This window comes from Gobio gobio, assembly GCF_949357685.1.
Source record: "Gobio gobio genome assembly, chromosome: 19".
In the NCBI taxonomy this organism is placed as follows: Eukaryota; Metazoa; Chordata; class Actinopteri; order Cypriniformes; family Gobionidae; genus Gobio; species Gobio gobio.
This window is the reverse complement of record NC_137112.1, coordinates 18,907,874-18,921,412: the sequence shown is the minus strand read 5'-3', so window position 1 is coordinate 18,921,412 and position 13,539 is coordinate 18,907,874. Positions and strand designations below refer to the sequence as shown.

Genomic DNA, 13,539 nt, shown 5'->3' with positions numbered 1-13,539 from the left:
TTGGGTGAACTAACCCTTTAACAATTTCTTCATGTCTGTGTCAGAGCTTCTACGCAGTTCAGTTCCTGCTTGATGGTGTTGAAAGTAGACTAAACTGTCTATGAACCTTGCATTAGATCCCAGTCTATCAAGGTTTCACGGGAGGTAGTGCTTTTAATTGTAACTGCAAAGGGTTCTAACTGTCATACACTACAGGATTTGTGTGTGTGTGTATGAACGCCTATTAGAAACCAACAGTACAGCGAATTTATGACCACCAACAACTTAATCACTGTCATCGTGAATAAGACTTTTAGCATGGCACTGACACGTGACGTATATGACCGGGGGAAATACAGGTAAAATAAGTGGCATGAGTGTCTACACATTGCTTTGGTTGACTAATCAGTGACCACGATGTATATGGGAAAATAATTGCCTGTGTTGTTTATAACAAGGGCACTAAGTCCACCAATCAAATGAAGGGAAATTAGGATTTATAAAGTAAACATTTCAGACATCATCATTTTCGGTAATGTCTGAATTGCTCAACAAATAATTATTAGTTAGCTTGGTTTTTAAGCTCAGAGCGTGCCACTATCAGTACACTTTTAGTGTTTACTCAGGATTTGACGAAAAAAAGGTGATAGTTATTAATAATAGCTAATTTAGTAATTATGAAATAAATATTTAATAGCTGATTAAGTTTGTGGTAGAAAATAATGAAATATGAAATACAAAATATTGTTTTTATTTTTTAGGCAGTGAAAACAACCTTCGATGCTGATATGGCAATAACAAATTAGAAAATAAATGTTCTATATTTTGTAGGTTTTTTTTTTGAAGCAACGTAAACATGTTACACAACCTTATACTTGGTTTTAACACATGTTATTTAGGAAAAAATTATGTAAAGAAATATATTTTAGTATTAGATTCTTGTTGATTTTGTTGTTGAACGAATACAGAAAAGGGACCAAAAGACCACCACACACACCAGTGGGAACATCAGTAGCAGCAGTAGTAGTAACAGCATAGGATTATACACATCCTCAGTATGTGAGAGTGACCTGACAAGGGGATTTACCTATATTAATTTCCTACATGAATGATCAGTAATGGCAACGTTATAAGTGTCTGGCTTTATGGATAAGTACACTATCTACAAATGTGCTTGTCCATCTGTTATTAGAGTGAAGCTAGACCTTGGAATGCCACATATCTCAGGTCATGTTTTGAAAATAATGTCATGGTTTTACTGTCTTTTTTAATCATGTATTATATTTTTGATTTTTCTGGTTTCCAGGAAACAGAGGGTGACCCTCTTTATGAGATATCTGTACAGGAAGAGATTACTGCTCGTCTTCACTTTATCAAGTTTGAGAATGCTTACATTGAAACCTGCCTGGATTTCATTAAGGATCACTTGGTTAACACAGAAACCAAAGTTATCAAAGCTACTGGTGGAGGGGCGTACAAGTTCAAGGACTTGATAGAAAAAAAGTTAAAGCTAAAGTAAGTGGGATTTTAGAGTTTACTGAGAACAATACAGACATGCTTTAAGTTCAAGGATTTAAGTAATCAAGCTTTTATTTGTGAAGTGTTGTAATGGGGGTTATACTGTATAATTTTTTTTCTTAGAGTGGACAAAGAGGATGAAATGACTTGTCTGATTAAGGGATGCAACTTTGTTCTGAAGAATATCCCCCATGAGGCTTTTGTGTATGCCAAACACGCTGATTCTGAATTCCGGTTCCAGAATACACACCCGGACATCTTCCCTTACCTGCTTATAAATATTGGCTCTGGAGTCTCAATAGTAAAGGTATATCCATACTGCACTGGATCTAAATGTCACTGTGACATTACACACACACACACACACACACACGCACACACACACACACACACACACAAAGAAATGCTGAGTTTGTAGACTATGTGACTTTCTAAAGGGAGCGTCCATATGTTGTTTTTAAAGGTTGAATCGGAGGACAAATTTGAGCGTATTGGTGGCAGTTCTATAGGTGGTGGCACTTTTTGGGGTCTTGGAGCTTTACTCACAAAAACTAAGGTGGTTCATTTTGTGAATTTTTACTAGGAATTTCTGTTTATTCTTTATTTTTCATGCTCTTACTTATTTTGAATTTCCATTCCCATTCTCCGTCTTAGAGGTTTGATGAACTTTTGCAGTTAGCTTCCAAAGGACAACACACAAATGTGGATATGCTTGTTAAAGACATCTATGGAGGTGCTTACGGGTCCCTGGGTTTAACCGGTGACCTCATTGCAAGTAGCTTTGGGAAATCAGCCACCACAGACAAAGGTAAAGTAAAGATCATGTGCATTGATTGTAACGAGGCATTTTATTGTATGATATGTTTTCCTCACCCAGGAAGAGTCATTTGACCCTTCACCCAGTTGGTAGTGTTATTAGTGTGAAATGAAGCCAAAGGTTTTTGGTTTCACAAAGGCGTGTATGATATGAGGGAAATGTAACAGAGACCTGCATTGTCCTTTTGAAGGTCTAAAGCAGCGGCTGGGAACCTTTTTTTGACCAAGGATACATTTTTTCATTTTTGGTTAATGCGTTTTCCCAAAAAGAGGCACAGCAAAAAAACATTTTTTATTATTATTATTTTTTTTGTCAGTAACATTTAAAAAATAGTAACATTATTAGGTCCATAGACAAAAACAAACAAATGTACAACAAACAATAAGTTGCAATATGGAATTATCATGCAGCGCTTTCACTTTGAAGTTGAGTTGCTACCTGAAGAGCATAAATCCTCTTCTTGTGCATGTGTGTTTGTGTGTGAGAAGTACAGTGCTACACAGTGCTTACGTCAGCATGTGTTTATTTGAATACTCACAAAGGCTGGCATTTTGACATTCTGTGTGTGTTCGACCATTTAGGCGCAGCTTAGGCTATTGCTCTTTTTAAAAATATATTTATATTTTAAATATATTTTTTAATAAAAAAAAATTAAATCAAGCACATCCTGCTCATTCGTCCATGTCTCTGTATTAGTGCTGTGAATCGATTAAAAAAAACTAATTAATCAAATTTTTTCTGTAATTAATCATGATTAATCGCAATAAAAAAAAAACTGGAGTTTTTAATATTTTGATATTGTAATCATTTCCGTTACTTTCCAAATTAATGAAGAAACAATTTAAAGAGAGCATATTATAAATAATTGTTGTAATGGCATCTTTTTATGAATGAAGGCCAGTATCACTGATACTAATGTCTCTATGAAACATCAATGACGTTACATTACAGTATAACTGAAAGCTACCAATTTCAACATTTATTAGGCTTTAAAAAATAACAACTTTTAATTTAATTGAACTTAAAACAATCTTTACATGAACCCATTATAATAAATGTTATATTTACGCATGGCCTTCCCTGTTAGACATAGTCTACACAGAAATTGAATAAAGTTATCAACACGTTTCTTAACTGCATAAATAATAAATTAAATATAGATTAATCATCATTAAAGGGGTCATATAATGCCATTTTTGTACAAGTTAATATGATTCTTTAGTGTCTAAATGAAAAGTTTGTAATATACTTTAATTAAAAATTCTCAATAGTATTGTAAGAAAACAGCTCTGTTTCCAGAAAGCCATTTCAGTGCATGTGACTTTAATAATAATGAGCTTTGCTCACCCCGCCCCTCTGTTCTGTGAGGCGTTTTGACACAACACAAGTAGAGTGTTGCCTTGACAACAGTTGAGGGTATATTTTCGAGAAAGAATGGCAACAGGAGTTTCTGAGGACACATCTGTGCAACCTTTTCAATTTGAACCGGAGTCGGACCCGGAACAAGATGACGAACCCAACGAAGTTCAAACAGGACGTTTCTGAATGGTTGGTTAACGTAATGTCACTTTGATCTATCTTTGTATGTACTGGCAGAGTAGCGTAGTGAGATACGAATGCTATGTGTTTACTGATGTATACGTTAGTTCATTGTTACCACGTTAACTTTATCACCAGCATACCTTTAAGATCGGCTGCTGCCGAACATGACGCGGATCTGACGCGCTGTCCCACGCATCTCATTTTCTCACAAGTTCATTTAAGACGTTATTTACAGTTTTTCTAAATTGCTAAAACACTAAAACCCTTTGGCTGAACAAAGTTCTCAGTTGCCTGAACTCATTTAGCTAATTCTGCAGTCTGTTGTCAATACCTTAAACCATTTCACATGGTAAAACACAATTTGCAGATCTCACTTAGACTTTTCAGCAAAACTCTCATTCTCAAAACACATTCTCCACTCTAATGCACATGTCATCCATACTGGTAAACACAAGTGGCAACAATCAAATACAAATAAAGAACAAATGTCATTGATTGAACACAACCACTCAAAATTGATTTAACCTGTTTCAAATGATGTGACACAACCAATATAAGCCAGTTCACAGAGCAAACAGGTTGTTGAAGGTGGAAGGAGAAAGTCTGAGAATGTTTCTTCTATATCCAATGTGAAAGGACGAGTGCTTATGCGAGGTGGGCGACGAAGAAGAGGAGGAGGGCAAGAATAAAAAAATGCAAAGAGCAAAGCAGAGTAGTAATTTCTAATCAATTTTGATCTACTATGATAGAACATGTTTTCGTGACTAAGACATGAAATTTGTTTTGAGATTAAAAATGTACTTCTCCCTGAGAACTATATGTTTTGAACAATGTGTTTTCTATTTTTTGGTGTATTGTTTATTGACTGCTTGATAGTGTATATCATTTTGATCACTTTGTTTATGATTTGAGAGCAGTGCTTGATTTTGAACACAGGTAAAACTGTTTTGAGGCGAAAGTTTCATTTTGCAAGAGGTTTCTGAGGTTTTGTAAATAGTGCTTGAAGATGAGGTTTTGTGTTTAATGTTTTCAGAAAATGGAGCAAGGTTTCCGAAATTGTGTTTTAGCAATTAAGAAAAGCTGTAACTAATTTAAGACTCCTAATATGAGAATACTCTGCAAAACTGGCGTTTTTGCAAAATTCTCTGTTATTTTTTGTTCAAGAGCGAAAGAGAACTCGATGTGTGCACGAGACTGGCGCGCGTGTGTTAACACGATAATTTGCCCAGCACTACTCTTTATCAATAACTTAAAACAGTTCCGCCCACTGAAAGATGCATGGATTAACATACGGTAGGGATGTGACGTGAGGAAATGTTCCCACCAGTTAATCGGCGTGTGATAACACCGATAAAAACCAATATCACCGGCGGGGGCTTTTCAAATCGCTAATTTTAAACCGAAAGTAAAATGCACACGGCCGCTCGGGCATTCATAACGGCAAAACGAGTGTTTTCAGTGAATTTCTATGGAAGTTAAGCTTCCATAGGCATGAATTGAAAACGCGCCAGACTGGACACGCAGTGCAGCCGTGAATGAATGCCCCTGCGGCCGTGCTCATTTTACTTTCGGTTTAGAATTAGCTCCAATTCGGGGACGGGTTGCTTGAATTGTGGGTTCATTAGCCTATTATTCTTAATGAAAAACACAACAACAAAACGGTTCAATGACAAACTCACTTAAATGGGGGCTTTTACATTTCGCTTTGAAACCAATGCTGCGTTCGAAATCGCCCCCATACCCTCATTCACGATTCCCTACATTACTCCACTAATATAGTCCACTTGAAGGAGTGAATGAAAAGAGTGAGTGAATTCGGATCTTGAGTGTGCCAGAAGGGCTGCCGCTTTGCATAGTTTGTTCTTGCTGTTTAATAATCAGTTGAAACGTAGCAAAATTGCAGCTCCAGTAAATGAAAAGATTTATCTTGGACTCTCGTGTGAACTAGCATGTATAAAACACAATTATACAATTTAATAATCAATAAAAAAGGAATTTATACCTGTATACGCTGTAGCCACATTAGAAAAGCGTTTTGGAAAAGTTGCGGACACCATCTTGTGGTGAGACGCGGGAATTCATTCGACGCGCAACTCTCACAGTGCATTATGGGTATTCTCTAGCTTTTGAGCGTACATCAGTTGTACACTCGTTATTGCAGTGAACTGTGGGATTGAATGAGTGCACTCGATAACATCCACTATGGTTTCGGACACCACTACAAATGGCTGTCCCCTCAAATAGTGCCCTATTTAAGGGTATTTTGGCCGCAGCCCAAATCTTCAGCTATCATCTTCTCTGTCAGCTCTTCGCTCTTGTGATGAATAAAATCTGACTCCTGCTGCATTTGTGCTGCGACTCTCGTTCGGCTCACAGTGTATTGAGCAGACACATACAGTTCCCTTTCGAGAGCGGTCACTTCAACACTGCGTTGAAAACGCTGCGGGTTAATCTCTTTTCTATAATTTCCTAAAATCTAATAGGCTAACGCCAGTTAGAAAAACTGGCCAATTGCTGAGCTATATGCAAATCACATGCTAATACTGTAGGGGTAACCTGGCAGTATAAAAGGCGAGGAGTGCGGCAATTACCTCAGAATCTCTTCAGTGGCACAGACCTGCCCGGTTAGACACACCACAGGGCAGAAAGAAAGGCAAAATCAGTGATCTCGCGTGACGCTGATGCTCTGCCGCTGAGTGCTGTTTAGGTACATTTAAGGTATACGTTAATAAAACGCCATCCTTTCGTCAGAATCTCTTCAGTGGCACAGACCTGCCTGGTTAGACACACCACAGGGCAGAAAGAAAGGCAAAATCAGTGACCTCGCGTGACGCTGGTGCTCTGCCGCTGAGTGCTGTTTAGGTACATTTAAGGTATACGTTAATAGAACGCCATCCTTTCGTCAGTCAGACCAGCTTTTTTTGTGCTATGGGGCTGTTCTAAAGGACGTGCTGTCTCTAAATAGAGGCTGTACCACTGGATAGTGGATGCTATTGCATTGTCGTATGCTAGTCTGGGCCAGGACTGCCCTTTCCACATCAGGGCACATTCTACGAGAGCCATTGCATCTTCATGAGCTTGGTCTAAAGGTACATTCAAGAAATATGCTTGGCTGCTGGCTGGTGTTCTCTGAACACCTTCGCCAAAATTTTGCCATCTGTAGCTTCACAAATGCTCTCACTGAGTTAAGTCACTATTCAAGTGTTTTATACTGCACCGTTATTACCGTTTTCTGTTGATGCTGTGTATGCTCGTGCTTTTGTGTATTTACTCACTGTTGTCACTTTTACTTCCCTTATCAGTGCAGCAGACACTTTTTATTCTATCCATTATTTACATCAAGGTACCTCCATCAAGGTAGCTGTTCACAAAATTAATCCACCTCTTCTTGATTTCATCATTTTTTTTTAATAACACATTTGTCTGTGGTGTGACAAACTCAGAACACATATTTATTTTTGACTTTACAGGGACTTTAAGTGGTCGCTTAATTTTTTCCAGAGCTGTATATATAATTCACCGGCTATCAGTGGTGTAAAGTAACGAATTACAAATACTCTCGTTACTGTAATTGAGTAGTTCTCTTACGAGAGGTTCTCTCGTATTGCGTAAGTTCCTTACGCTACGGGAAAGTATTCTTTCTTCGAGATTTCTGAAAAACCCAAAATTATCCTTAATTTTGTAACATTGTCAACGCAGTGCGGCAGCCTGGCAGACCATAGCAGGCTATTCCAGCGTGCTATTGGCTGCTCTGCTGGCAACTGCAGCAGCCTATCGGTGAGCCCGCGTGACGTGGCGACCAATGAGGGCGCTTCGCGCCCACCTGGCTTCATTTGCCTACAGGTGGGGCGTGGCCACGTGTATATAAGCAGGGCTCACGGGCTGCATATTCGATTTTCTTTTCTTCAGCGAAGCCCTTCGCATCGCTGGATCTGGAACCCGCCGCCGTTGAACGTGCAGACGAGCAAGCAGAGGACAGCGCCTGAAGAAGCCGGCAGCATCGCGCCACCTTCAGCCATCCGTGCCTGCTCTGCTATCCGGCAGCATTATATCCTTTTATTGCTCAGTGTTGTCGCCGCTGCGTCACACTTTCACAAAAAGAGCCGAGCGTTTTTCTAAAAATGTCTCGTTCCACCTGCGGCTCGTGTCACGCGCAGCTCAGTTCCGAGGACCGCCATGTGATCTGCGCTCTCTGCCTGGGCCGTAATCACGCCGGCGGATGCCTGGAGTGCGACGAACTAACGATGTCGACCCTGCGGGCTCGACTCGATCAGTTCGAAGATGACATCCCTCCAGTCTCTGCTAAGCTGCGCAGGAAAAAGCGCCGCTCGCAGCGGACTCCGGAGTTGGCCGAGAGAAGCTCGCCGGAACCCTTCCCGCCCGCTTCACTCTCGCCTTCCCCGCCCCCACCCCAGGCCGCCATTTCTGTTGCCGCCTCTGGGGATGAGGCGGATGCGGCCGCGGAACGCGCCGACAGCTGCTCCATCATGGCTTCCGACAGCGAGGAATGGACTTCCGCGACCTCTTCAGTCCGAGCCTCCGGACGCTCTCGAGCGGGTGAGGACGCCGAACTGTTGCGCCTTCTCACCCGGGCTGTCGAGCAGCTAGGCCTCGAATGGGCCCCGCCTAAGGTGGCAGCGCCGAATCGGCTCGACGGATGCTTCCTGAACAGTCGCCGCCGTGCGCCCACCGCCAGGACTGCACCCTTTCTGCCAGAGCTTCACGAGGAGCTCGCGAAGTCCTGGAACGCGCCATTCTCCGCGAGGGTCTCGTCTCAGGCTTCTTCGACGCTCTCACAAGTTGACGGCGCGGCTGAGAAAGGCTACAACGCTATCCCTCCGGTGGAAGAGGCGGTCGCAGCGCACCTTTGCCCGCCTTCTGGTTGGCGCTCAAAGGCTGCCCTCCCGTCTAAGGCCTGCAGAGTGACGTCATCGCTGATCGGCCGCGCTTTCGCTGCCTCCGGTCAAGCTGCGTCTGCTCTGCACTCTATGGCCGTGCTGCAAATCCTCCAAGCCAATCTCCTCCGTGATCTGGACGAGAGGAGCTGTGACGCTGAGCTGATCACGGATTTGCGAAGCGCGACGGATCTCTCCCTCCGCGCTACCAAGACCGCAGCACAGGCCCTCGGACGCTCTATGGCCTCCCTCACGGTAGCTGAGCGCCACCTCTGGCTCACGCTCGCGGACATGCGAGAAACAGAGCGCGCGGCCTTCTTAAACGCCCCGCTCTCTCCATCTGGGCTCTTCGGACCAGCGGTCAAGGGGATCGTCGACCGTTTCTCCGAAGTACAGAAGACGACGCAGGCCATGAACCTCTTCCTGCCTCGACGCCCAGGCGCCAGCGGTAGCTCCGTTGCTCGCCGTCCTCGCGACCAGCCAGCACCGAGCTCCACGCAGCGCCCGGCGCGGCCCCCTTCGTCTCAGCGAAGACCGAGCGGCCGCCCCCAGATCGCGCTCTTCCAGCCACGGTAAGCCGCCTCCCCCTCGGGGCCCCCGGCCTAGGATCGTGCTGAAGTCCGAGCCTCCAAAGCCCTCCTAGCCAGAGGCAAGAAACGACGGTTAAGTCCCGCTGCGGCCGGACCACCGTCAAAACTCTTTTTCCGGTCAGCCCCCACCACTGTGGCTGCTGCAGAGGAATTTCACGCAGCCAACGAGCCGGCAAAAACGCCCTCTCGCCTGTCAACCACCGCCGTTTTTACGGCGAACCAGAGAAATCACAAAAGTTGCATTATTTCTGGTTGCACGGCTCACGCCGTATGTGTTTCAAATGCAGTAAATGTGCCCACTTTTCTGTGTTCACCCCTGCACATAAGCACTATAAACCCCGTGTCCCCCACTCACATAAAGCGGCCTCCGGCCGCTCGAGTGCTAGAGTTAGGTCACGTGTCCGCTTGTCTGCGTCCACGCCTAGCCACCACACGCGCTGTCACACAGCCACTCTTAACCGGTCATGTTCCACGCGTAAGAGTTGTGCCCGCTCAAACGCGCTCACACATTTTCGCGAACATTATGCCCCAGGCGCTACGCGCCGCGCCCGCCCCTCTTATACGGGCCGTCAAACCCGCAAAACGCGGCGTTTCGAGCCCAGAGGCCGTTCTGTCCCGTTTGGCACACGCGAAAGCGTGGGAAGCCATTCCAGGTGTATCAGAATGGGTGCTGAGAACAGTGAAGCACGGCTACACTCTGCAGTTCGCTCGCCGCCCTCCGCGCTTCTGTGCGCGTATAGAGACGAGAGTGAGCGAAGAAGTAGCACATCTACTTCGAGCGGAGATAGCCACGCTGCTGTGCAAAGGGGCTATAGAACCGGTTCCCCATTCTATGAGCGAGTCAGGCTTTTACAGCCGATATTTTCTCGTGCCAAAAAGGGACGGGTCGCTCAGACCGATTCTGGATCTGAGGCGTCTGAACAAAGCTCTTTTGAGGAGATCGTTCAAGATGCTTACGACCAAGCAGATCCTCGCGCATATTCGCCCGAGAGACTGGCTAATTTCCCTAGATTTGAAAGACGCATATTTTCAAATCAAGATAACGCCGCGTCACAGGCCATTCTTACGATTCGCCTTCGACGGCCAGGCTTATCAATACACCGTCCTTCCGTTCGGCCTGTCACTAGCACCCCGTACATTTACGAAGTGCATGGACGCGGCCCTCGCTCCCCTGAGAAACCGGGGGATGCGAATATTGAACTACTTGGACGACTGGCTCATCCTGGCGCAGTCAGAGGCCGAGCTCCTCGCCCACAGGGCAATGCTGCTCAGCCATTTGGACAGCCTGGGGCTCACGGTCAACTGGACCAAGAGCTCATTAGTGCCCACGCAATCAACCTCATTTCTGGGTTTGAATCTGGACACTGTGGCTATGTCTGCCCGCCTGTCACCACAACGCACGCGCCAAGTTCGGCGCATGGCTGCGTACTTCCGGCCGGGCAAAATCGCACCTCTCAAGCTTTTTCAGAGGATGCTGGGACGTATGGCCTCAGCTGCAGCTGTGCTCCAGCTGGGCTTAATGCGCATGCGCCCGCTGCAACGCTGGTTAAACGCCCGAGTGCCTCACAGAGCCTGGGCTGCCGGAGGTTTCAGGATCAGAGTGACTCAGGGCTGTGTTGCAGCCCTAGAGCCCTGGTTAGTAGCCGACTGGTACCAGCGGGGAGTGACAATGGGAGCCATCTCACACCGCAAAGTCATCTCGACGGACGCCTCCACCTCGGGTTGGGGCGCCGTTTTCGAGGGCAGACCGGCCTCGGGCCTCTGGTCGAGCGGAGAAAAACTCCTACACATAAACTGTTTGGAGATGATAGCGGTAGAGAACGCGCTCAAGCAGTTTCTCCCGTTTATACGGGGACACCATGTGTTGGTCCGGTCGGACAATACCACGGTGGTGTCCTACGTGAACCGGCGGGGCGGTGTCAGGTCCAGGTGTCTGGGCAATCTGACGGAACGCCTGCTCGTGTGGGCACACAGCTCGCTGCGCTCGCTGAGAGCGGCGCACGTTCCGGGCCACCTCAACGTGGGCCCGGACAAGCTGTCCAGGGGCCTCATTCTCCCAGGAGAATGGTCCCTGCACCCCCAGACAGTCCAGCTGGTATGGCGCCTATTCGGCAGAGCGGAGCTCGACCTCTTTGCAACAAAAGAGAACGCCCGCTGCTCGACGTTCTTGTCCAAAAGCGAGGATGCGCTGTCCCAACTTTGGCCCAGCCTCCCGCTGTATGCTTTCCCGCCGATTTCCCTATTGACCCAGGTTATAGCGAAAATCAGGGAAACGCGCCGCCCGGTGCTCCTTATAGCGCCGCGCTGGGAGAACCAGATTTGGTACCCAGAGCTGGTGAAGCTGTCGCACTCACCCCCCTGGCCAGTTCCGCTGAGAGCAGACCTCCTCTCTCAAGCAGGAGGGTCAGTTTGGCATCCCCATCCAGAGCGATGGTCTCTGCATGTATGGGTGACCAACGGATACCCGTTGACCTGCCCGAAGGGGTTATGAACACGATCTCACACTCTAGAGCCCCCTCGACGAGGCGGTTATATAGTTCTAAGTGGTCGGTGTTCACTGAGTGGTGTGCTTCCAAGGGATTGGAACCGCAGCAATGTGGGGTCCAGCGGGTGCTCTCCTTCCTCCAGGAGCTCTTGGAACTGGGCAGGTCCCCTTCCACGCTCAAAGTGTATGTAGCGGCTATAGCAGCGTTCGCCCAGACGACGCTAGGCAGCACGCTAGGAAGGAACGAGCTCATCATCCGTTTCCTCAGAGGAGCTAGACGGATGAATCCCCCGCGGCTCCCATCGGTTCCTATTTGGGATCTGGCCTTGGTCCTAGAGGCCATGAAGGCTCATCCCTTTGAACCGCTCGAGACTGTGGAACCAAGGTTCCTTTCGCTAAAAACCGCGTTCCTGATAGCTCTGGCTTCAGTGAAACGCGTGGGGGATCTACACGCGCTCTCAGTGAGCCCGACGTGTATGGAGTTCGGTCCTAATGACTCTAAGGTCATTCTCAGACCGAGGCATGGTTATGTCCCCAAAGCGATCGGCACTCCTTTCAGGGCGCAGATTATCTCCCTCTCGGCTCTGCCAGCATCCGACGAGGGGGACGGTGGCAATATCCTCTGCCCTGTCAGGGCATTGAGGGTTTATGTCACACGCTCCGCCGCCTTCAGGCGTTCTGAGCAGCTATTTGTTTCGTTTGGAGGGCGCGCTAAAGGTCTCGCCTCCTCGAAACAGACCCTGTCCAGGTGGATAGTGGACGCGATTGCAACTGCATACGCTTCCAAACACCTGCAGTGCCCGCTAGGTGTCAGAGCACACTCCACCAGAGGCATGGCCTCTTCGTGGGCTTGGGCCAGAGGGATTTCCATCCACGATATTTGCGTGGCGGCAGGCTGGGCCTCCCCGTCTACGTTCGTGAGATTTTACAATCTGGAAGTTCCTGCCTTACAGGCGAAAGTGTTATCAGTTCAATAAGGCTGTTGGTTCTGCCCGGTGATTCTGCGCAGACATAGCTCACATACTGGTAGTAAGTTCGGTACAAGGCTTATGTAAATTTGAAGGAGACCGGCGGTACCGTTCCCTCATTTACGAAAAGAGCTATTGTGAGTTTGAAGGTGACCGGCGGTGCCGTTACCTCACTCATATGACAAGATATTGTGAATTTGAAGGCGACCGGCCTTGCCGTTCCCTCATTCATGAGACAAGGTGTGGTGAATTTGAAGGCGACCGGCAGGTGCCGTTCCCTCATTCATAAGGCAGGGTGTTGTAACCACCCGTTGTAACCACCCGTCAGTTCAAACGAAGTGTCCGTATATGTGGTGGCCCGTTTCCTTTACCGGCCACCCTGCCCGAGCAGTGTTATGGTCCCCGGTTCCCTGGGATACATATGCTGTATGCGAGGCGCGCACGGCGTTGACAATATGTTCCCGTAGCGTAAGGAACTTGCGCAATACGAGAGAACCTCTCGTAAGAGAACGATACTCGGTTACTTAACGTAACCTCGGTTCTCTCTAGAAGAGGGAACGAGTATTGCGTTCCTTGCCGTGCGCCCCGCGGGCTTTTACGCTTCAGAACTACGAAAACCGAATATGCAGCCCGTGAGCCCTGCTTATATACACGTGGCCACGCCCCACCTGTAGGCAAATTAAGCCAGGTGGGCGCGAAGCGCCCTCATTGGTCGCCACGTCACGCGGGCTCACCGATAGGCTGC

The 13,539-nt window shown here is 47.0% G+C and overlaps 1 protein-coding gene across 6 annotated transcripts in view; it reads left to right on the top strand.

The window, feature by feature from the left end:
- Positions 1–13,539, top strand: part of pank4 (pantothenate kinase 4 (inactive)) — a 63,993-nt gene that overhangs the window by 2,213 nt on the left and 48,241 nt on the right. For all 6 annotated transcript variants that reach the window (XM_079843977.1, XM_079843972.1, XM_079843975.1 and 3 more), the window contains 4 exons: positions 1,286–1,494; positions 1,621–1,804; positions 1,961–2,053; positions 2,152–2,305. In XM_079843977.1, coding sequence (XP_079700103.1) covers positions 1,640–1,804; positions 1,961–2,053; positions 2,152–2,305 — 412 coding nt within the window. In that variant the 5' untranslated portion in view covers positions 1,286–1,494; positions 1,621–1,639. The remainder of the gene's footprint in view (positions 1–1,285; positions 1,495–1,620; positions 1,805–1,960; positions 2,054–2,151; positions 2,306–13,539) is intronic.